Genomic DNA, 23784 nt, shown 5'->3' with positions numbered 1-23784 from the left:
ATTTCTTGATACCAGTTCAGACTTCAAATATGTTGCTAAGCCTGACACAGTATCCCATTATACTGGACATGGAACTCTATCCAGGTGCCAAAAACTCTGAAGTGATGATATTGGAATCAGTGAGGCAAAGTACATTTTGTATACTGCAGTATGAATGAGAGAGGCACAACTGTAATTGACTGTTATTAGCCCAAATTGTCATGTTTAACATTTATTTCAATGCCATTTATCTTGGCAGTGACATGTAGTGTAACTGATGCAAAATCATGACGTGACTCCATAACCCAAAATTTACATGCCTAGAGTTGTTCTCCCCTCCAGGTTACTTACTGACTCTTGTGCACAAACAGTGTTTGTCAAGCGTATCACCACTGTTACAATATTCTGCAATTGTTATATACATGTAGGAAAACAGTGATGATGTGACATGGCATTCATGAACAATCATGGCAGTGGTACATAGTGTAAGTGATGTAAAATCATGAAATGACTCCGGCCCCATAGTTTACAAAAATGCCTTTATTTCATGGATTTTTGTTCCCCTCTAAGTTACTTACCAATTCTTTGTGCACAAACATTGTTTTTCAAACATATTGCAATATTATTCTGCCATTCCTATATAGAAGAACAGTCGTGATTTGAGTTTCTGGATACAATCCCTTTGCAATTGCATGAGCTGAGATTTGTTGGCATCATTTGAGTGACATTCACAAGAGCAACTTATAATGTGGTCATTTTTAAACCCTGTACATACTATGTGAGTGAAAGCTAAAGTTTGTAAACATGCAATGCAGTTCCTGCTCCAATCGATATTATTATTAGTATCTCTGAAGTATCATGAAATAACCAAATTTTTAAACGTCTCTGAGTTTAAGATCTTCCACCAATATACAAAGCTGTTTTATCTGTTTTATTTCAGTCACCTTTTTCATAAGGGAATTCTTGTTACTCTGCACACATACCGAAACTATGTACATAGCTATCTTCCTTGTAGTCTGTATTAAGGTACGCCATGACGGGGCGCCCTCACGCATCGGTCAACCTCGTGAGGGCAGAACGACACAACGTATCTCAACAGTCTGTCTTCCTTTGACAAGGTAGACAATCTAAAAGGCCAAGATTATAATTGAAGGGGAATACATTCTCACTGCAAGTATCTGAGGATAAAAAGGATGTTAAGAAATCTCTAAGTTGTACAAGTATTAACATGACCTAATTCATCAGAGATTTCAGATACTTCCAAGAAGCAAAGAAGTCTTATAAAGGTTCTCTCAGTAATTTGTACATAATGTCTTAGACTAGAAACTTTAGATTTATGAAATGTGTCTGCTAGTTGATATTTTCTAAACCTTGTTTGTTTTTCAGAAACTGTGATTCTGAGTCCTATCATACCATTTGTACTTGTGATATCAAAATACAGTTTAATGTATGTATTAAAAAGTAAATCAAAACAATAAAATACTAGAACCATACATATTCAACTATTCAATAAGTGTGCTTTGTTTCGTGCCACTCCTGGTCTGCAATTACTGTACACAAGCTACCACACTCCAGTAAAGCAATTCCTCTGTGTGCTACACTCATTTATAGCTTTCATATCGAGTGTAGAATAACTAGCGCCAAGCCATCATCAAAGGCTCAAACGTTCTTTCACTGCGCCAGCTCTACTCCATGAATAAGGCCATTCATGTGTGGCTGAAACATTGGAAATAAAGTAATTTTACCGAAGACAAATGGATTTGTTTACTTTTCAAACCCATTATTCTTTATATTGTGTTTGTGTCTTCTATCTGGTGTATCAACTTTGTAGATGGACTGATGGTAGTCTTAACTAAAACTCATAAATTAACACTGTCAATTGCTTTAAGCCTGAACTTCATATGTGGTCCATCAAATGTCGTCAAATAACACATGTAGAGGATTGTCCATCATGTCTGATGAACATGGAAATGATGAACCAAGACTTCAATGAACCACAGCAGCGTTCTACCATAGCTGAATTTGGCCTGCATATTAATTAGGGAAATTTGCATATTATAGAGTAGTAATCATACCAGGGTAGATGTATATTATAAAGAGGCAGACTAGTATTTCCATCCCACAATTGGTAGATCTCATCAAGGTTCTGTGGTCGACTGTTGCTGCTTGCATATTAATTAGGTAACTTGCATATTAGAGAATAGTATTGCATAACGAGTTATAAGCAGAATGATGTATATTGTTATAGAAGCAGTAATATTTCCATTCAGAAATTGAGATTTATATTAATGCTTTATTCTGTTTGTCATAATACACTATACATAGTCATATGATTGTGTTGTGTAAAAATTGAACGGGTGCTCTTGCATAAAAACAACACACCACATAGTGAAAGTGGCCAGGACTCGGATAATATGTGTTCTACCATAGACCCTCAACCCACTACAGTTCATACATGTCCTACTCAATACAGTGCAGTTCCGTACAATACAATACTGTATCACACTGTATAGTATAGTGTTTTCCAAAACTTTGGTCAAAAACAGATCAGATGTCAATTCAACCCACTGAAGGTTATAGACCCTCCTTGAATAGCAAAGCTATCATTAATTGAAGTTAAGAAATATGAAAGTCAGTACTTCAACTGAAAGAAAGAAGCTTAACCATATTTAAACTGAACAAATTAAGGTTCGGTAATACTCAATGTAATCACATGTGCTTCAGTGTCATTGACATGTACTACAGGAGCATCCATTGGCAGGTAAATCTCTACTCAAAATTAAAAATTTCCTTGGCAAACAAAATGTGACATTAAAAAGTTAACGTTTGGAATCATGGTTGGTGCCTCAACAAACTTCTATAGTTTTGTAAGTTTCAAATATTCTATTGTCAGATTTGGTACATAAAACTCTGTTTTGTTTGAAATTTGTCAACATGTGGAATGGTCAGTAATTGGAGATATGAGCCTAGCATAAAAAATGGAACAAGTCGGCTGCTCAGACGTGACGTCATTTGATTGACAATTGTAAGTAGTAGTCTACTGAGGTCTCCATGGCGCTGAATCAGGAATACAGTTTTATAATTGTTCATTCCTTTGAATGTTCTTTAGCATGTCACCCGCAGTTATCTTCGCTTCTTGAAATTCGTAAATATACCCTGCAACGAAACAGATTGGTAAGCCTTAAACGTTAACACTTCTATAAGAATAGGAAATTGACTACTTTCACAGCAACATGATACTCACATTTTTTTTCCAAAATAAAATAAAATACACTGATATATTAATAATACAATTAAAATGAAATCATTTCATGTGCGTGTGTTTTGATGCTCCAGTGTCATTGTCATTAGCAAAGCACTAAAATTAAAACACAGGTAAAAAGAAACTAAAGTCATTTTGGCCAACGAAAAATCATCGCAACCGAACATAAAAAGTTCTACTAAATCATTTTGATTCTTTTTTCATAACGTAGTAATTATATAGTTCTTTAGTTAAAGATCTGACGATGGTTCATTTTGCAACAAAATACATTTATGGACTGATTAATAATGTTGAATTTACACAGTGTGATTATCAGATATTAGTATACATTATATGTGCGCATGCCCTTTTAAGCAGAACAGGAACAATATATATACACTAAAGATAATCCCACGAGAAATGAGCATGAATTTATAACCACTTGTCAAATTATTTGGGGGTCGAATGTAGACGTGTTTAATGTCAGGTGTAACACACCTGTAAGTTTACTAATACTGACTGGGTACTGATGACGAACCTGTATGTACCCATCCCCGTTGAACGCTAGGATTAGAAAGCGTGAGAAAGGAAAACATTTGAATTAGGTAGTCTTTTAGAACTCATAGCTACCCAAGAACGAATCCACCTTGACCATGGAGATATGTATTACTGTACACATCGTGTATGTGTGACTCAGCTCTAATGTCCTCTTAGCTTATGTATTGAATTAATGACATACATTCCAGAATTTCCTGGACATATACCTATATGTGTGTTATACTTGACAATTTCACCCATTGCCTTGCTGCAACAATGTTTTTTCATATATTCATAATTATAGAGGTGACGTTGATCGGATAATTTAAAAGATCTAGTCATTTACCTTCTAATTTTCATTAAATATGACTTCGGTCGTCGAGAAAAATATCCATTTTAATAAATAGTTATTTTATAACTGTAAGTTTTTAAGGTTATGGGGTATAAGGGTGCGTTTCACCTGTTTGTTTATAAGAACAGTAAAGGCAACTTAAAAGTCAACAAATAATAAATAATCTGTAGCACAAGTGTTTCACGTTAACTTCGAACCCATTATTACCTCTATCGATGTTAATTTATCTGCGACAATCTCAGTGTCAAATGTTTACAACTGCCTACGGATTTGGTGCACGTCTACACATACCTAAATGCAAATACAGAAGGTCACAGCATGACCTCATACAAGGGGTGTTTTGTGTTGCTATCACCGGAATCGCAGAACTTTATCATACATCAAAACGTTTCGATGGCGTCAAAACACGATAACATTAATTGGTTACATCATTGCTCGGTAACACAAATTTAACAGAAGATTGTGTATACTTTGTAGAGTGTGAATTGTGTCCATCGTCATAAACTACTGTCCTTTATAAATTTGCCAAGACAGCTGCACTAAATGTTTCGTTGTGTCCTATCTCAGACCACTGTGGTCGGAGGTTCTATATGTGATCTAAGGCTTGCGAGGGTGATAATTGCCTTGCCTGGGATCAAGTAGAAATCGACCATATCAGCTATAGATAAAACCAATGCTATCTAAAGCAATATTAATAGTTCTATTTTCTTGCTTCTTTTTTTTTGTTGTGGGGGGGGGGGGTAACTTGAATTTTCAGACAAATCTTACTACGTTCATTACACACATAAAGGTGACAAAACAAATATTAACAAAAAGTAAACTTGTATGTTCGAATTCAGTTTCATAGTTTGTCGACTTGTATATCTCGTTACGTACTGTAATGGTTCCTATACGTATGTTCTTATTTGATGGGCTCCTGTTAGTTTTTACAGTACAACGGGTTTTTAGATATTGCTGGGAGATTGGTGATACTATCAAGTGTTTCTTTTTATATTATCTTTGATTGCTTTGTTTGGTTGATTTATTGCAATGTACATGCACAAACACGGTTAAGATTGATAGCAGTTAGCATGTAGGTATTTGTATCAATATGTTGCCAGACGAGCCGTCGGGTTGCTCTACACACCTATACAGTATTGTACATGTACATATTTACTTTAAAATCGATATCTTGAATCCACATCTTTGCTCTTTTGCAATGTCACGACACACATTAATGGTCATGGGACTGGGTCCATCAGTTTAAAGGTAAAAACTGATCACTTCTACAACATATGAAGTTTGTTGAACCATTTTATATGCACCATGGAGTTATTTTTTTAAATTCACAACCACACATATATGACACCGGTACATTCGTAACATGTGTAATAATCATGTGCTCTTGCTACAAGTGGTCCAAAGAGACAACGGATAATACAAAGCCTTACATACGTATCTTAATTATGTTAGGTAAGATTCAGACATTTATATTCGTGAGCAAATTCAACATTATTAAAAATGTCTACGCTCTCTAGTTTCATTACTGATCTAAAGTATTTGTATTTCTTGTTCGAAGGTCGTGCGCGCCATGCATGGCGGTCAAAACAATATTAGTCTAGTTCCTATAGGATATCGCTACGATTTACACCTCCACTTAGTTAGAGACCACGCGTTGGCATCCAGACTAAAACAATATCGACATCCTGCAAGTCCATTCGTGTTTTTATTTATAGTTTTATCTCTTCACTCGACAGGCAAATTTACTATGAAATAAAAGTACTAAAGTAGCTTGGCGTGCATATTGACTTTAACTATCGTACAGCGTGAAAATCGTCGAACTTACGGAAACCTGAAGTTTACACCAAACTATTTATAATAAATTGTTAGAATATCCCTTTTTTACTTGAAATCACAAAGATTGTTAAAAAACGATGTTTTAAAGTTCCAGAAAGCTTGAAGGCGATAAAAGCGAAATCGCGTTCGACTTTCAGATTTTAGTGCAATTTTATGACTTTTTATTACAGCAAGAACAGGTCGGAGTCAAAGATATTGAAAGATAAATAAATATATAATCACAGAAGTTGCTAGGAAACCAATATTGTAATAGGATATGTATGATTTATGTATGTAATTTCAAAAGCTGTGTAGATTTCAAGGGGTGTTTAGTCGGCAAAATAGTGCAAATCAAAAGTCTGTTTTTAAATTTATCGTCTCATGAATTTCCCGCCAAATTAATATATATGGGTGTGTGAACTTTGACCCAGATAAAGTAAAGTACTGATATACTTACAAGTATTAAAAATATGCACACTATCACATGGACTTTAGGAATGATATTGTTTGACAGCAAGTTGTTATTTTGTGACAGTATACAAATTATCAATCAAAAGATTTGTTTCCCCGACCTGCCATTATGAGTGACTGTGTACGTGTTGATCTTTGACCTATTAGTTCAGCTGTCAGGTTGGCATGGAAAATCGATCACATTCCACGGTAACACCGAATTTGAGCCGACGAATGGATTATTATCTCGGTAGTTTTACGATTTAAAGATATCGCGTCTTTGTACAAATGAGGGATTTGACGAAATGTTAATCTCGACAGAAACGTAATGTGTCCAGACCCCTCGTTAGTTTACACAGATAAATAAATATAAAATGTTTGTTATGTGATTTAGAATAACTTTTGGAGTGGTTGTGTGTTTTAAACATGTTTAGCGCATGGTCTCACAACCGTTAACAATTAACTTATCAAAATGGCATGTGTTCTGTATCGGTGTCAGCCACAGTCGCTTGTAAACTGTTATTCCTTTCCTAAATGGTTTTATTCTTGTCTATGACGGTCATAATACAGAACAATGACGTTATTATAGGGATTGGCGATATTCTTATAAAATCGGTAGCGATGTCATACCCCTCGGGCCCCCCTACATACGTGTTTATTAATCAATGATTTGGAAATGAAAGGCAGCGGGTGCAGAAAGAAAACGTGTATAGAGCGGCACGTTTTCGATAATACTAGGGAGATAGCAACGGGATAAAATTATAACCATGCATCTTCTGATCGTAATGCCCCATGTGTATTAATTCCTAGGTAGACATACTCTATAAGTAGTACAATCCATCTTAATCCTGAAAGGTTAAGGTCATGAACTATTTACATTGTATTCTACAGCAAAGCAAAGTAGGGCGAATTTGAGATAATAAAACCCGATTGTTCTGAAACCCGAGGTCATGAGCTCGAGCTCTGAAAAAGTGGTCTTTTTTTCCAATTTCCTCGCTATTCACAAATGTAATTACTATTTTTTTTTTATAGTACTGCTGCAGTAGTCTGTCGCCATCCAGTCGGCATTTCTCTTCCACTCTCATCATTTCAGTTTCCCTTTATCGACGTAAAATTGGATGACGACGACAATATATGGTAATATATGTTGTTATCATGACTGCCAGGAAAATAAATTGATGGCTGTTCATGCAAACAGATAGCATGGATGAATAAATGTATAAATTTACACATAATGCATACTCATGGTGATAATACTCGATGTAATGCAAGACAGCCCCCTACCAGTCCACCTGTACGCAATTCATCTGCAACACTTGCGATTAACGTAAACACTCGGTTGACATCCTATCAGCAGGCTGACGAATGAAATTATTACATATGAATATCACTATCCAAAAAGGATTATTACTTTACCGTTCATTAAAATTAGATGTTTTGCTGATGGTGCTAAGAATTGACATTGGTGCTCGGTGGAGCCCCAAGCCATACAGCGTTCACTTCTCCTTTGTTTTTATCGACAGCTAGGTAATAATCGCCTTCCATACGAGCTATTTCTGTCAGATCCACGAATGTATCATCGTCATTCACCAAATCTGCACGTGCTGTTCCAATTTTTCTGGGCAGGTAGACGGCAGTGGCTTCCTCATTAATACTGCTCCGTCGAGACTTTAACACTAACTCCTTCATTACGCCGTCTTGGTCCGTTACCAACCACTTAACATTTTTATTTGCTTGGATATTTTTAGGATAAGCGTTCATAACTGTGTGCTTCTCAAACTTCAAACCGTCCAGCTTGAAATCTTTCGTGTGTGGTCGAGACATTTTTGTAGGTATATCCCCGAGCTTAAAAGCACGGCGTCGTCTGGATAACTGTAAAATCGACCTAGCTGTATCGCGTCAAGAGCCGTAGTGATTTTTCTTTTGAACTTCGGTCCCCATCTGTCAACAAAGGAAACGATCGGAGTAAACCGACACGGTTAATATTGCCCGGTTACGTTGTGACGTCACAAACACACTGCCATGATACCAGCATTTTGCAACATAACAGCTGTACACGTGACATGCTGTATGGTGATGATTAATTGGTCTCGAAATAGGTAAAACGAAAGGAAAAACACATTGAATTGATATCCCACGTTTTGAAAAAAAACCCAAACATTTCAAACCGTAGTTCAACGGGTAATTATATATGGTGATATGTATCCAATTCCAGCTATTAATATTATGATCTAATATCATACACGCACGAAAACGACATGCAAATACCATATTGAATAAATTAATTACCAGACAAAATTAAACTAAAAAAAATCACGTTTGCTGAAAAGCGGTTTTTAAAAAAAAAATGTCTGCTATCAAACTTCATGACTACACCTAGCTGTATTCTGTGACAGGATATAACTTATACAAAATGGTGAGAGTGACTGAATCAACAGGTGGTATTGATGAACTTTTCACCTGAAAACAGTCTGAGTGTTTAACATACTAAGCATTCAAATTACGTTTTATGTTGCATAATATCAACATTATATGATGGTAACATATGGTACAAGCTGGAGTAGATGTATGCAATGGAGTGGGGTTGATCCGGCCTTATTGTTACAAATCTAGAGCAAAGGTGTTCCTCATTTGCGATTTCTTTAGTTTAAAATATGGCGCGCGCGCGCGCACACACACATACACACACACACACACACACACACACACACACACACACACACACACACACACACACACATATATATATATATATATATATATATACACACAGACAGACAAACATATACAGATTCACACAGAGACTGGCAGAATTGAAAGAGAAAAACAGACACAGACACACAAGTGTGCGGATAATATGAACGTAACTATATACCATTTTCTTGATGTTTATATGATTGTATAATTTATATACTAATGGCGAATATCGATTCATTTTTCGGTTGAACATTCGTCGATGTCGCGTCAGTGTGTGTGAAAATTAGCTTGCATAAAATGTTGCAAATTGCGTGTATATTCCAATTAATTAATTGATTGATCAACGATTAATTAATTAATTAATTAATTAATTAATTAATTTAAAAATTATATGACTAACCTTTAATTCATGATTTACTAAATTTTGACATTTTCTGGTAAATTAATTTGATTATTACGTTATAAATAGATGTACACAATGTATAAAAGATTAACCTTTTCAATAAACAAAGACACAGGCCCAGTCAGACACAGACACAGACACAGGCACAGGCCCAAACACAGACACAGACACAGACACAGACACAGACACAGACACAGACACAGATACAGACACAGACACAGACACAGGCACAGAGGTATGGTCGGTCTATTCCCGCCTTATAGTCCACTCAATATGATAATAATATGGTGCATACCCGTCTTTCGATTTTATTTTTTCATTTTCTAGAATCTATCTAGACTTTATAAAATGATGACCAACAAAAAAAAATCACAAACGTTTAGCGTAAGATCAAAAACAAACCGACACGAAACGTTTAAGAAAAATTCTAGTGACACTCCGATTAAATAATTTATGCATGTGAATCATAAGTTTTATAAATATCTATTGTTCAGTTCTCACGGTGGCGTTTTCCTACAGCCTCCGTAGATCTAGCTTTGCGTGGCGTATATCAGTTTGATAATGTGCAAATGACATGCACTGAATATGAACCCGGAAGTCAACTATTAGCACTGGTGAAGTTAGGTGTGTAGATATGCGTATAACATAATTTGCTACTGTGGTATTATGGAGATCGCAAATAACTTTCGGTTGACACAATTTGGTTGTATGTTGGTGGGACGACACCCAGACCATGAAAGAAAGCTGTTGATCTTGTATAATGACTATTTTCGTCAACTATTTGCTCGGAGCCAAGTCTACAAGTTTGGGGGTCACAGTACAAACCCAGAGACGACCATTGAAAACATTCGGCAGTGTTTAGAACTCGGTGTGGAAATTCACAATAGTATCAAAACAGAGAAGTGCGAGATTGTCAAAGATGCACTGGAAAACTTGAAGAAAGATGTTTTAGTGGACATGGCACTTGTATATAGATATTTCTTCAGTGAATTGGTACCACAGATGTCGGCTGATGAACATAAGTTTTGGAGCAACAAACTCACCAAGTTTATTCCTTCCAGTCCGCACCTTGCAAAGAATGAACCTGAACGACTGGCAGAATTGCTCTTTAATCTTGTAGTATCACGAATGGAGAGATAACATTGATATACGTGTATGCTAAGAGTAAAGTATTTGTGGGGGCTTATATTATATCATCGCATTAAAATCTACTACAATTGTTGATGGACATTTCGGTCAACCAGGCGGTCATATCGCAACTTTCCAACACTAACCACCACCCCACCCCAGCAAATGTTAGGGGCTAACCTGAAGCGTCTCACAAGATTGTATATGATCGGTTGACGTGCAATCAATAATTCGCGTTCATTGTCCAATAATGAGCATCCTTACGAGAATTTGTGAACCCATTGCAATATTGCGAGTTTTATGGACAGTAATTTTACATGCTGTGTTACTACAGTGCACAGATAAGGACATGCACGCACCATATCCAATGGAGGGGCCCGGGGAAGGCTATGCCATAACTACTAGTATTCCCCTCCACTGTTTATGATTTGATGAATCATTCCACAATATCTTATCTGGAAAGCAATACTGGGTAACCTTTACACTGACACTCACACATTGACCTTATAAGGTCAAAGGTAACTACTATAGTATATACTCCATTTATTGATTTTTAGATAGTCAAATGTAAAATTTAAACCCAGTACATTTTCCATTAAATTATTCTAGCAGGAATTTCAACTGCATAAATTTTCAGGTCCTTTTTTTTTCAAATGATTTGCAAATTGAATTATATTTTCAATAGCATTACAGGTATAAAGAGGGAATCTGGTTCATTCTTTGTCAAGTTTTGTTTACATTTAAACTCTACTGGTACATTTGATCAGAGATATGTTAATTTATTTAGGTGTTATCTGATTGTGTATTTACTTTGTTTATCTTTGTCAAACATTTTGACAGATAAATTGGATTCAATGACAAAGGTATACCATAGACCTTACACTATACACTCTACTTTGTGTGCACAGGCACTTGTGAGCTAATATTCTATTCAAGGATGGACACAAAATAATGATGTTATTAGTTTTTTTTTTTTTTTTTTTTTTTTTTTTTTTTTTTTTTTTACAAATATTCAAAAAGTACTGTCATCAGTGTCTGCATTGGAAAAGAGACTTCACTGGTGATGGTATGTTTTGAATTGTGTAAATACCTAATATCGTCATTATTTTTTGTTATGACCATCCTTGAATAGAATATTAGCCCACAGGTGACTGTGGTTTTCACATCTTATTGTCACTTGATGTGTGCTGCTGCCATGAAACACCTGTATTTTTGACAGATTCTAACTGAAAGGTCATCTTCAATAAAAATGGCTGAAAACTTGAAAACCTTATTTTCTGCGGCGCACAAGTATTTCCATTTAGAACAACTAACAAGGAAATACAATGCTATCCACAGACTCATTCCAGGGTCTATATGTACCCCGGTAGTATCCTACAATTTTGAAAGGAGAATTTCACTCCAGAAAATAAAGGTATTTGCAAGAATTTGGGTCCCGGAGAGTAACTGTTTGCAATTGCAAGATTGTTCGTTTGTTTGTCTTTGTAAGTGTTTTCATTGTTTTTATCGCCTGGTGCCAAAGGCAAATTTCCATGTTTAGTGGACAATAAAAGTATATTTTATCTTAATTTCATGATTATACATCACCTACGTCATTCCAGAGACACATCAAGTTGTATGTATGCCTCATTTGGAGATCTTTGTTAGTGAGCCACATTGCTTCATGGGAGTCAGTAGAAATTTTTATGCAATGGTTGGACAATGAATATTCATGATGGTTTCACTGAAGGTAATAAGCACTTAGGAGTCATGAATATTCATTGCAAAGATCTCCAAACAAGGAACAACTTCAACTTGATGTTTCTTTGAAATTGCGTGTAATGTAGGTGATACAAAACTGAAATGACTCTCCAAAACTCAAAGTTTATGAAAATATCTCTATTTCCTGGAGTGGCATTCCCCTTTAAGCCATCCCATCTTTAAAAAGCCAAAATATGTGAAAATGTAAAGAATACATTTTGTTACATTATTGTTTTATTCATCTTCTACTGGAGTAAAGAATCACAATGAATGTCCTCACAATATTGAAAGTACACATTCTAAAAAGTGACAATTATACACAACACTGCATCAGTACTACATGTAGCTTTGAAATCCATGCTACTTCAGTGTAGACAATGCAATACTTCTTTCATATTTCAGCTCTGTCAGCCATTGACTACTAATATCTGCATACTGGTGTTCCTGTAAAAATAAAACATTGAAAATTCATCTATTAAGACTATGTCACAAAATATAATCGGATTTTTTTTTTTAGATGAAAGTGGAAAAAAAGCTGGAGAGTAGTTAACAAGTACACAACATGAATGTATGTGTTTTTATACAACTATTGTTGCGAGGAAAGAAAATTTTCCCATTTTATAGGCAACACCAATTAATATTTGAATTAATATTGGAGAAGTTTGATAACTGATCGTGAACTAAAATAATGATAAACATATGAGGAAGTAGGTACCAAAGATATATATTTGCAGAGGAATATTTTGAAAAGAATTTTTTCCAAGCAGAAGCTCTGGTATCATTTTCTCACTTGCATAATTAATCAATTTTTAAAATTAATATTGGAGAAGTTTGATAACAGAAAAGGATTTTGATATTTGCTAAGTAGCCGTCATGTACCTGTATCTGTATCCGTGTTACTTTTGTATGTTGGTATGGTGTTTGTCTTTTTAGTACCTGCAGTTCTATAATAATGTTATGAAAATGTTACCAATTTGATGTACATCTATTTTGGAGCGGAGATTATTTCGGGTGATTGTGAACTAACACATGATAGACATATGAGAAAGTAGGAAACAAAGATATATATTTGCAGTGGCATATGTTGAAAAGAATTTTTTTTCGAAGCAGAAGGTCTGGTATTATTTTCTTTTTTCCTTGCATAATCAATTATTTTTAAAATTAATATTGGAGAAGTGTGATAACAGAAAAGGATTTTGATATTTGCTAAGCAGCCGTCATGTACCTGTATCTGTGTTACTTTTGTATGTTGGTACAGTGTTTGTCTTTTATGGTACCTGTATTTCTATAATACTATGAAAATGTTACCAATTTGATGTACATCTTTTTTGGAGCGGAGATTATTTCAGCTGATTGTGAACTAACATATGAGGAAGTAGGTAACAAAGATATATATTTGTGGAGGCATTTTTTACAAAAAAAATTTTCAAAGCAGAAGCTCTGGTATTATTTCTTTCTTGCATAATCTTAAATTGCTAGTTCTGGGTACCAGTAAAAATGTTAGCAAAATTAAAAGCACTTGAAAATGAAATCAAATTTGTCATATTTATGAGAAATCAAAGTGCTGAGGCATGTTTACCATATATGGACATTATGCAACTGCCCCAATAAACACTAACGTAGCATTAGGCAGAATTCTGTGATTGATAACTCAAGTATGATGTTAATTGCTGTGTGAGTGGCTTTGTTTGGATTTCTAATTTCATCTCAGCTCCTTGTTCCTCTAGACGTGGTGAAGGATATCTTTAGAATCAAAGCTATGGATAGCCTCTAGACTAAGAAAAACCCATGAAGCACTAGAGAATTGTCCATGTAAGAATATCTGAAGACAAAATGATACGTACCATTATTGTTTGTGTCACTTCTACTACCTGGCTGTGATGTTGTCTTAGTCTGTCTCTCAGTAAAGATGTTTGTAGTAGTTTCACCAAAATCAGACAGATGCCTCTCACATGATCCGCTTTCAAATCACCTGAAAACAAATTACACAGAAATCTTTGTAAAATGTTGAACACTTGTTGATATAATCACATTTATCTGTTATTAAAAAGATGCAATATTTTATCTTCAGGATGTTTATTGTCCTGACGGTCAGTTTTCATCAGGATCAAAGTCTTACAAAAAAGCTTGACAACTTACTGTGTCTTAAAGTAGACTGGGTATTTTCCAGAAACGTTGTCCATATTTCATCAATGTCTGTCAATATACCGATCACCAAAGTCATCAACGTCATTTCCCAACTCTCATCGTCATAGCAACCCGATCTGTAAATTTGAGTGGTGTGGAACAATGCCGCCAAACAACACATTGCTGATGACTGTCTTAAATCATCAGACATCAATTGGTTGCTAAGGGATGAACTCCTGTTGCCAGGATACAGATGGTTGATGCAATAGAGAACAGCGTAGACAGTTGACACTGGGAGATGAGAATGTTGCACCTGTACAAAGAAAGCAAAACAGTTATTTTTTTATGTCTATGGCTAATTTATATACCTTATGGCTAATTTATATACCTTATGGCTAATTTATATACCATATTAAGTAAAACTGACTTTAAAAAAATATCATGTTAAAAGTTTCCAGCAGTGTACTTTGAAAAAGAATCATGTGATGCAAAATATGATGGACAAATAATTCTATTTTGTAACATACACATACATAATGTTTTAATTTGTATGTATTTACTGCTCAGCCTTCACAACATTGGGCACTATTCCTTCCAGTGAAGACATATATATTCTCCACTGAGTTATACATTAGTATGTTAAAATAACAAGATTTCTTTAGGAGTTGGGAATATTCAGAAATGTTTTGGAAGTAAACTATTGAGAGTGTACTCATTTTAAAACTATGCCATCAATTTGATTCCAAATACTATTTTTGATTCGTCGGCAAGATAGAGATATTTTCATCCTTACCAGTAATTTGGCTATCGCTGACTCCATAACTTGCCAGACTTGATCACTAGTGGATAACATAGTCAAACACTCACATACAGCCTTCAAAGGAAAGACAATACCATTATTACTGACATACAGATTAGATTGATTTATTAGTACAATTGAGATAACAGCCAGCACCCTGGAAAAAGACAAACTCTAGTATTTTGGGTTGTTCATGTACTTCTATGTAGCAAGTGGGATATATTGATCTTTGACCTTAAACCCCATGTTTGAATTCCACAGTCTTGGATAAATGCATGAAGAAATTTTAACAATTTTAAATACCCTGTATCTAACACTCGCATTGCTTTGAATAAGTATGTTTACAACATGGCTATTTTGTAACAGTAAATCTTTTTCTGTTTTTTTTTTTTTTTTTTTTTTTACAACCAAGTTTTAATCCTAATCAAAGATTGGGCAGTTTAAACCTGCTGAAATAAAACCCTTGGTTCTAAAATTGAGACCATACTAACAGCCTAATGTGTATCTATGTTAAAATTTAAAGTAGGCACATAAAAATAAGTGGCAGGTACTACTGTCATAGGTCTTGCTACAGAAAAACAGTCAGTCTAGAAAATTGAGGTAGGCACCATCCTCTGTTAGCAACCATAGGTCTTGGTACTGAAAAATATGTTGTATCACACACTAGATATGTATGCTAGCTATAGTTGGTTTTTACATTGAATTCACATGTTTTATCATACTGTTACCTTCGTGATGCGTGTATGTCTTCTGAAAGATTCAGGACTCTGTGTTCGTATCTGAATTGTACACTGTGACAGTGGTAATGATGTTATCAATGTCTGGGTTGCATCACCACTATGGGATGTCAGCTGCTGTAAGTCAGACTGTGAAACCCCTGTAGGAGTTACATGAAACAGAAATTGATTATAACATGGTGTAAACACATTGAAGGGCTATAGTAATAGACAAATACACTGACAAACAGACAGACAGACAGAAAGACAGACAGACAGACAGACACACAGATAGAACTGTCTTAATTATCCTGTGAAATTTTCAACTCTAATGAAATATGTGACAATAATTACTGCACTGACATCGTCTTTAAGACAGACAGACAAACAGGCTGAATGATACAGACAGATGAACAAATGAACAAATAGCCAGACAGACAGACAGACAGACAAACTGAATCAATGACCCATGGCTGCATAAGAATACTCTCTTTTAAGTTCCTTTTTCTTGTGGGCAGGGGGAATATACATGTAGATTACAAGATTTTGAGATAAAAATCTGTCTATCTCCCCTGGGTTGACAAGAATGTGTCAAACTTTATTTGAAATAGACGAGTACATTGAAATGCAGTACATGTATGTTTCTGGTGCTTGTGGGATATTTGAACAAACCTTAAATCAACATAAATATATCAACATTTGAAAGATAAAGAGAAGTATTTGGGCTGTTTATCAACATTTCAAAGATAATTAATCTGTTCATGCATCAGATATGGAATGCCCTTACCTATGAGAACTGAAAAAAGATACCTAACAAAATCTTCTGTCTGAAATGGTACTTGAGATTGGTTTGCTGTAGTCTGAGGTGAAGAGTTTGTCCTCAGATATCTGAAAACAAAAACCATGATCATGGTTGTAAACTGCACATTGACATTTTAAGATTCTGTTGACAAAAACATCAACAGTACAGGTTTATAAGCCATGGGTGTATCAACTACAGTACTTCTTCAAAGTGGTTTCCACAACAATACCAACAACATTGGCTATCTGGTGAGAGAGTTCTACCAGTTACTGGACATTATTCAACATACTGTAGTACTTGAAATTATATAATCGGGATATTTCAGAATGAAACCAAAAATCATAAAATCTACAGAATGTGTCCCTTTAATATTGTGGACTACTAATTAGAAATTGTATGTCTATATACCAATAACACATGATAGCTATTAAAGTTGTTATGAAATATAGTACATGTTACCTGGCAATCAGTATATGAAGCATGTAAGTGACGTTTGTAGCATCTAGTCTATTGTCATGGCAACAGCTTGTCAGACTCTGGAAAGTTTCCATGGTAACAATGGGTACGTGATTCAGAAATTCTATGACCTGTCGCTGGTGATTGTTAGGTAAGGACAGTAGCAGTCCACTCGTATGATCTGCAGGCACAAAAACATATATTACCTATGAAATGGTGACTGAACAAATAACATAGACACAAACTAAAACTTTTTTTTTTTTGACAAAAGAAATTCTTGATACTGGTACCACACAAAGTAGGGCAGTGTAAAAGTCTATAGAGTATGTATTATACTTGAAATGTGTGTATTGGATTTTTGCATTGTTAAATTACAGGAGGGAAAACTTGAATGTCTACAAAGTACTGTATATACACTACTCAGTTAGTTAGTTAGTTATTTGTGTTCAGTCCACGGACATAATTGCTCTGTCAAGTAGCATGATGCTCAATAACCGTTCTGTACATTACTAGAGATTATCCGATATCTTTTTAATGGAAGTATGTATTTACGAGTAAGTCGATTCATTACTGGTTACCATGCCTTTGTGGCATTGTGATATAGCACAGCAGTAGAAATCCACTTTAGTCGAAATGATAGATCTAACAGAAAAAGACTACTACTGTATGGAGAACTTTATTAGAAATACATCTTGAAATGTACATGACCAGCACCAATTACATGTATTTGAAATCTACATCACTACATAAAGTTGAAAAGTACATTGATAATATGCAAATACTGGACAGCATAGTATATCTATGGATTAGGGTTTATTGAAAAGTGGAAATGTTTTTAACGATATATCTCTGAAATGTTGATCGTAAAAATAAAACAGAATAATTGGTAATATAAAGTGATGAAATAGGATTACATGAATGCTATTTACCAAAAATCTTGTCAATATTTAGTTGGAGACTCTGCAGCAAAGGTTGACATCTCTGTAGAGCTGCGGTATTGATAACATGCAGTACTTCATTGGTCGTTGCTATGGCTTGGTTCTTTAGATCTAGTAGTAACCTTGGCAATCCTTGCAGCCATTTGGTTAATATTGGTTGACTGTGAAAAACAGACATTCAAAGAAATTAATAATGATGTATTTTCCGATAAAAGTCTTGCCGGAAATAACAAACATGGCTAAAACACATGTCAAGTACTGTAGGGTTTCTTTCTAAGATTTGAAAGTGCATATTTAACCTTTTGTAAATCAAGAATTGTGACATTAGATTTTTTTTTAATTGAAAGAACAAAATTATAAAATCCTTTCTGAATACTAACATCTATATTATAGAAGAAGATTATACTTACTCCTTGTAACCATGGTTACCGTGGATGACCAACTCCGAGAAGAATCTGATGATGAGTCTCTTACTTTGTGACAGTAAGTGACAATTTTTATAACAGATGAAAACAGACTTGAGCAGCTTTCCTAGAATGTCTACAAAAGTGATACAAAATAGTTAAATTATGTAGTATTAGCCATATATTTAAAGCAATAAACCACCCCCTGGGGATGGTATACCAAGAGCTTTTGACCAGTGAACGGAATATAAGCGCGAGTGATAGCGAGTCACAACAAAATAATTCCAGTCAAGTGAAGTCATGAGAAGTAAATGACAAAATGTTACAGCCTGTATTTGTGTCTTGAAGACATTCTTCTTACTTGTGTGCACACTTCTATGGCTTTGAAGTATCTCTGACCCGTACAATCTCAATTTCAAAATCTCCTACTTGGACTGTACAGCATATAAAAAGAAGTTGTAACTTAGCAGACACTCACCTGACTTCTCAAGGACTTGAAGAAGCCTTTGGACAAACTGTAAAGCCATCTGAAGATTATCGGCTGTCAACTGTTTTTTCTCCTGTAAAAGTTCCGATATGTAATCCGTCAGCACTCTCACCCATTTCCCTTTCACGTTGTCTTCAGTGATGAAGTATGACATCACTTCACAGACACATAGATTCAGAATTACCTCGGTCACAGGTGTCTGTCTTTTGTGTTGCACGGGATGATGGGATGCGTATGGAAAGCAGGTCAGGAGGTGATGGTGGAAGTCTTTGAAGTAATGTTGTCGGAGTTTTAAAATCTGTATGAATTGGATACAAATTTAATGAATATTAATAAAGAGAGTTGTCCTATAGTCCTTTTCAAAATGTTCAAAATCAAAAGTTTTGCTACCATTAGATCAGCATCATTAGGGATGTACTGATGACTGATCAAACTATATAATAATTCTGCACTGAAAAATTTGAAGAAGATGATAATTTTTTTATTCAATGTGTAAAGAAGCAGACTATGGGTGCAACTTAATACTTACAAACACATCATCACGACTTGTTATCTCGGACATCTGTTTCCATAGTAACTTCAAAATAGATAAAATACCATGGAAGGTTTCCATGGCATCAGAAGATAACTGATTCCCTGGTAAATTAGTTGCTAGGAGACCAGGATTGGCTTCCACCCAGATTTGAAGTAGGATTGGCACTACGTTGTGGATGAATGTTAGCGAGTCTTCAGGAGTTGACAGGTATTCACTACCAGTGTCTTGCCCTATGGAAGACGTCGGTCTGCAGACAATAAAATCAGACATTATATGACAGCAAATTTAAAGCAATGAGTTATGCCTTTGTCAACCCATCTGAACAAATGAAGACCTGGTAGGACAGAAGACAACTTTAATTGCATGTGACTCATAGTCTGCAGGGACTGTATGCTCTCTAGCGAGTCAGAAGTTAAAGTTGTGTCATTACACATCTATGTTGTGCTGATAATATGACAGAACCCCATGACACGTGAGTGCAAGTACGGTTCAGTGTGGTGTACTTGGGGTAGTTGCTCATTTGCTTGAGTGCTTGCAGTGTTCTCCGCCTGTACTTTCACAAGCATAGCAAGTGAAAGTGAAAGTGCATCAGAAAACACTGCCAGCATGAGTGCAAATACCTCTGAGTACCCACACTGAAACTCACATGGCATGGGGCTCTGTTATTATTACATATGTTTATCTGAAACTGGAAATCTCCATAAAAATCACACAACTTCTTGTCGAGCAAAAGACTGTGTCCTCATTTGCATATCATTTGCATGCAGGTATGCAATAATGTTTTTGGTATTGCACTGCAGTGAAAATATCACTAGTATGCATGCACACCTGTGCAAGTAATCTCTGGTACATATGTAATAATGTGTACAACTGTACCTAGTACTTCACTTGGAGAGAATATACGTAGGTACATAACACACTCTTCAATATCACACTGAGATAGTGTGTAGAGAATTGGCAAAAAAATGTCAAAACATTTAACAGTACCAACCTGAGTGTAAAACTACTTGCAATGTTGGGTTGCATACTGGTATGCATATAAAGTTGTACGTGTACAGGGTTGGTAGTACTCCAATGGATAGCATTGAATTTATTATCACTATCATCACGTTGAACATCTGATGTTTGTCTTGTCACTAACAGTGCTTGTAGGAACTGGCATAATCTTTGTAACACCTGAAAACAAAATATATTTCATAATTCAGATAGTACATGTACATCATAACAAAGATGGTGAGAGCTGATTACATTCGTCAATTTCTTACGTATATTGGTACATTTCATCAAACTTAGGACGGAGAACCAAAAACCTGTTAGCCTACCTGTAGACTTGAAGGACTATCACTACTATTACACTATTCTGCTATCCTAACATTTTGATCCTTTGAATGTTCACTGTCCTTCCAAGTCTATTCTGACTCCTATTTCCAACTGGTATTAAGCCACGCCAAGCCATATACATAATGTATGCAAAACATTTGCGTAAACTTGAATATAATTTGATGTACGTGGGTCGATGGGTCATATTTACATATACTGATTGTGTGCTTTAAATATGTCTAATCATGTATTCGACCTATAATGGTCTATGTCAGAATGTCATTTAAGACATATAAGTAACAGGAGTTAGAGTAGATGAGACGACAGCGGATATTCAAAAAATCAAAATATCAGTTAGCGGAATTGTGTAGTAGTGATAGTCCTTCAAGTGTACAGATAGTCTAAAAACCTGTTAGAATGTTAAATGTTTTTTCTCTTATTGCCACTCTTAGAAGAGGTGTTGTACAATAGACTTTGTATTATCTGGTAATTATGAAGGAACTTGCCTTCAATTGCAATTGAAACAGGTATCTCACAAGAGAGATTCAAGATTCAAGTGTGCTCAAAAGTATGTCCATTTCTGTATGTTTTTTTGTTTTTTGTTTGGCTGGGGCCTAATCATTTCTGACTACATGATATGTGAACATTACTGGTACATATATTGAATCAGTCAAGAAGTGATCATTTGATAAATGTTCATTCTCTGTAAATGTCAAAAGTTACACCTTGAGGAAGAAACATCTATGTCAAATGACAACCAATGATACTGACGAGAGGTCAAAGTTTACCAAACTACACAGCATCAGAGAACATGTGTCAAAAAAAAAATGTATTCATCACATGTTACTGTATTTCAATTCCTACCTTGGCTCTCCATTTCTGTGATGACAATTTACTAGTTGGGTTTATTGTCAGAGCCCTTGCTGGAGCATCAGCACTTGAAGCTTTACCTCCAGACTGTCTGGAAATCTGATCCACAAAATTGGGTAATAACTGTTTACTATGCTTTGTCACCAATGCTGGGAAATGTTGCAGAGTTAGATCAAGGACTTTCAAAGAATCCAGCTGTATGTCTTCAAAGATGTGAGTCATAGCACAGCAAAGGTGAGAGTTCAATATAGGAAAAAACGGCATGACTTGATCCGTTGATATGTGTGGAGCAATAAACTGTAGAAGTCCAATAGCAGCCGATCTAACGTGTGAGTCTGTGTCGGTGAATAGACTGGAAACCTGTTCTATGATACTAGAGAGGTGAATAGAAATTTGGTTTGGATGACGCACAAATAGATCTTTCAGTCCTGCCACAGACTCCTGTCGCATTGAGGCATTGTAATGGTTCAAGTGAGTGAACAGCTCCTGTTGAAAGATGGATGGGGTCAAATATTAGAATCTTAAATGTATTTCATGTCCTAGCTTCAAAAATGATTGCTTTTGTAAAAAGTTTTGTAAATTTTACTTTATTATCAAATCCTACCCCTAAATTGACTACAAAGGTAAAATAGCTATTTATGCAACTTTGCAAGTTTCTCTACCTGGTTCCTTTTTTGTCTCTCTATTTTATTTTTATTTTTTTTCAAAGGTGAGGTGAGGATGCTGAGGTTTCAAACAACGCTACAAATACATTGTTTTCCTACATACCTGCAGTATTGATCATGGTCAGCATACAAACCAGTTTGATATAAAGAACTTGAACTTCCAGACAGAGTACATACATTATATATTTATATATTTCAACCAAACTAAACTAAACTGCAGTCATTCTGAAATCCCTCAATATGAAACTCACCTGAATATTTTGTTTTCTTTGATTTGTTGGTTGTGAGGTATCTGATTTGAGTTGTTCTTTAAGGTGTATAGCTCTACTTTTAAAGTTCACGTCGGTGACATTGTCAGGCAGAGCTTTCTTCTTGCCAACTTTTAATTTCACTTTCTGAAAATCTTTCCTTTTTTCTTTCTTTTTCCTGGCACTTCTCCCCATGGTGAGATGTCGATGTCACTTCTCTTTATAGTCTGTAAAGTTAAGTGAAAAAATTCATTTTTCAAAACACTAATTTGACCTGACTGTGTCATATATTTTGGTATATCAACATCAGCATTGTATATTGTATAAAGATTCTTGTCATCCACTGTCACCATAATCATGTCAGCCTATATATCATGCTATCTTGCCATCTAGAGTTTCCATTCTCTATATAATACTAGAGTGTACTTTCTACCATACTGTGTCTCCTAAGCTTTCTGTCCACAATACACATCTTTAAATGTTTATAGCAGAATCACTGCTCTCTCGAGCTTTCTGTCGTCATGGGCAATCTCATAACCAATCTGATAACGTGCTTTTTAGTAGTTTTCATCATCATCATCACCACCACCATCATTAGTCTAGTTCCTGACTGACCGTATTCCGTACTACATTATGTTCATACCGTAGTACGGAATACCGTCCGTCAGCCGCAACTACCACCAGCCCCACTCCACCCCACCATCACCATAACCACAGACAACTATAAACTGTCTGTGCCAAAACACTTATTAAATACATGTAACAGCTAGCTCCCTCATTTTCTGTTGGCAAGTTAATGCAATTATTATTGGTGTAACACCTACTTTATCACACTGCTGACGACACTGTCCGATCCTATGAACAAAGTATAACTTTCAAATGAGTCTACAGCTGTTGTATCCTAAATGAATTTGACAAAAATGCAGAATTCAAGGCGAAATGGATAAAAACGTGTTTCAGATGGACGCAGACATTTTGAAGTGCGCCATCATACAACGTGGATTATTTTCTTTCTTTTAAAGCTTGACTTGTCGGTACCTTTTCGATGTGCTGCTGACTTTAGTTCATATCTTTT

The 23784-nt window shown here is 35.4% G+C and overlaps 2 protein-coding genes across 3 annotated transcripts; both read right to left on the bottom strand.

Annotated features, from left to right (window-relative positions):
• Positions 1-2276: 2276 nt before the first annotated feature.
• Positions 2277-8353, bottom strand: LOC144434559 (uncharacterized). The gene is made up of 2 exons (XM_078123029.1): positions 7791-8353; positions 2277-3135 (listed from the first exon to the last, which is right to left on the bottom strand). Exon 1 carries the CDS (start codon positions 8196-8198, stop codon positions 7824-7826), a length of 375 nt encoding a protein of 124 aa, XP_077979155.1. The 5' UTR covers positions 8199-8353; the 3' UTR covers positions 2277-3135; positions 7791-7823.
• A 4244-nt stretch (positions 8354-12597) lies between these two features.
• LOC144434463 (testis-expressed protein 10 homolog) lies at positions 12598-23670 on the bottom strand. Of its 2 annotated transcripts, none has more exons than XM_078122914.1 (15): positions 23534-23670; positions 22713-22936; positions 21791-22282; positions 20598-20782; positions 19601-19853; positions 19063-19369; positions 18591-18720; positions 18172-18341; positions 17246-17423; positions 16772-16872; positions 15997-16145; positions 15263-15343; positions 14482-14782; positions 14187-14314; positions 12598-12786 (listed from the first exon to the last, which is right to left on the bottom strand). In XM_078122914.1, the coding sequence occupies exons 2-15, from the start codon at positions 22902-22904 to the stop codon at positions 12703-12705; spliced, it is 2751 nt and encodes a 916-aa protein (XP_077979040.1). In that variant the 5' UTR covers positions 22905-22936; positions 23534-23670; the 3' UTR covers positions 12598-12702. The 2 variants fall into 2 exon arrangements, with proteins under 2 accessions (XP_077979040.1, XP_077979041.1); XM_078122915.1 differs by having other exon boundaries at positions 14187-14337; positions 14499-14782.
• Positions 23671-23784: the final 114 nt, after the last annotated feature.

This window comes from Glandiceps talaboti, chromosome 4 (assembly GCF_964340395.1).
Source record: "Glandiceps talaboti chromosome 4, keGlaTala1.1, whole genome shotgun sequence".
In the NCBI taxonomy this organism is placed as follows: domain Eukaryota; kingdom Metazoa; phylum Hemichordata; class Enteropneusta; family Spengelidae; genus Glandiceps; species Glandiceps talaboti.
The sequence above is the reverse complement of the archived record's forward strand: the minus strand, read 5'-3'. Positions and strand labels throughout refer to the sequence as shown.

Coding starts and splice junctions, on each gene's coding strand:
- LOC144434559 (XM_078123029.1), bottom strand. CDS start 8,198: ATGTCTCGACCACACACGAAAGATTTCAAGCTGGACGGTTTGAAGTTT.
- LOC144434463 (XM_078122915.1), bottom strand. CDS start 22,904: ATGGGGAGAAGTGCCAGGAAAAAGAAAGAAAAAAGGAAAGATTTTCAG. Junction 17,424..18,171: donor AAATATTGACAAGATTTTTG/GTAAATAGCATT, acceptor TTGTGCCTGCAG/ATCATACGAGTGGACTGCTA. Junction 14,338..14,498: donor ACGTTTCTGGAAAATACCCA/GTCTACTTTAAG, acceptor CATTTTACAAAG/ATTTCTGTGTAATTTGTTTT.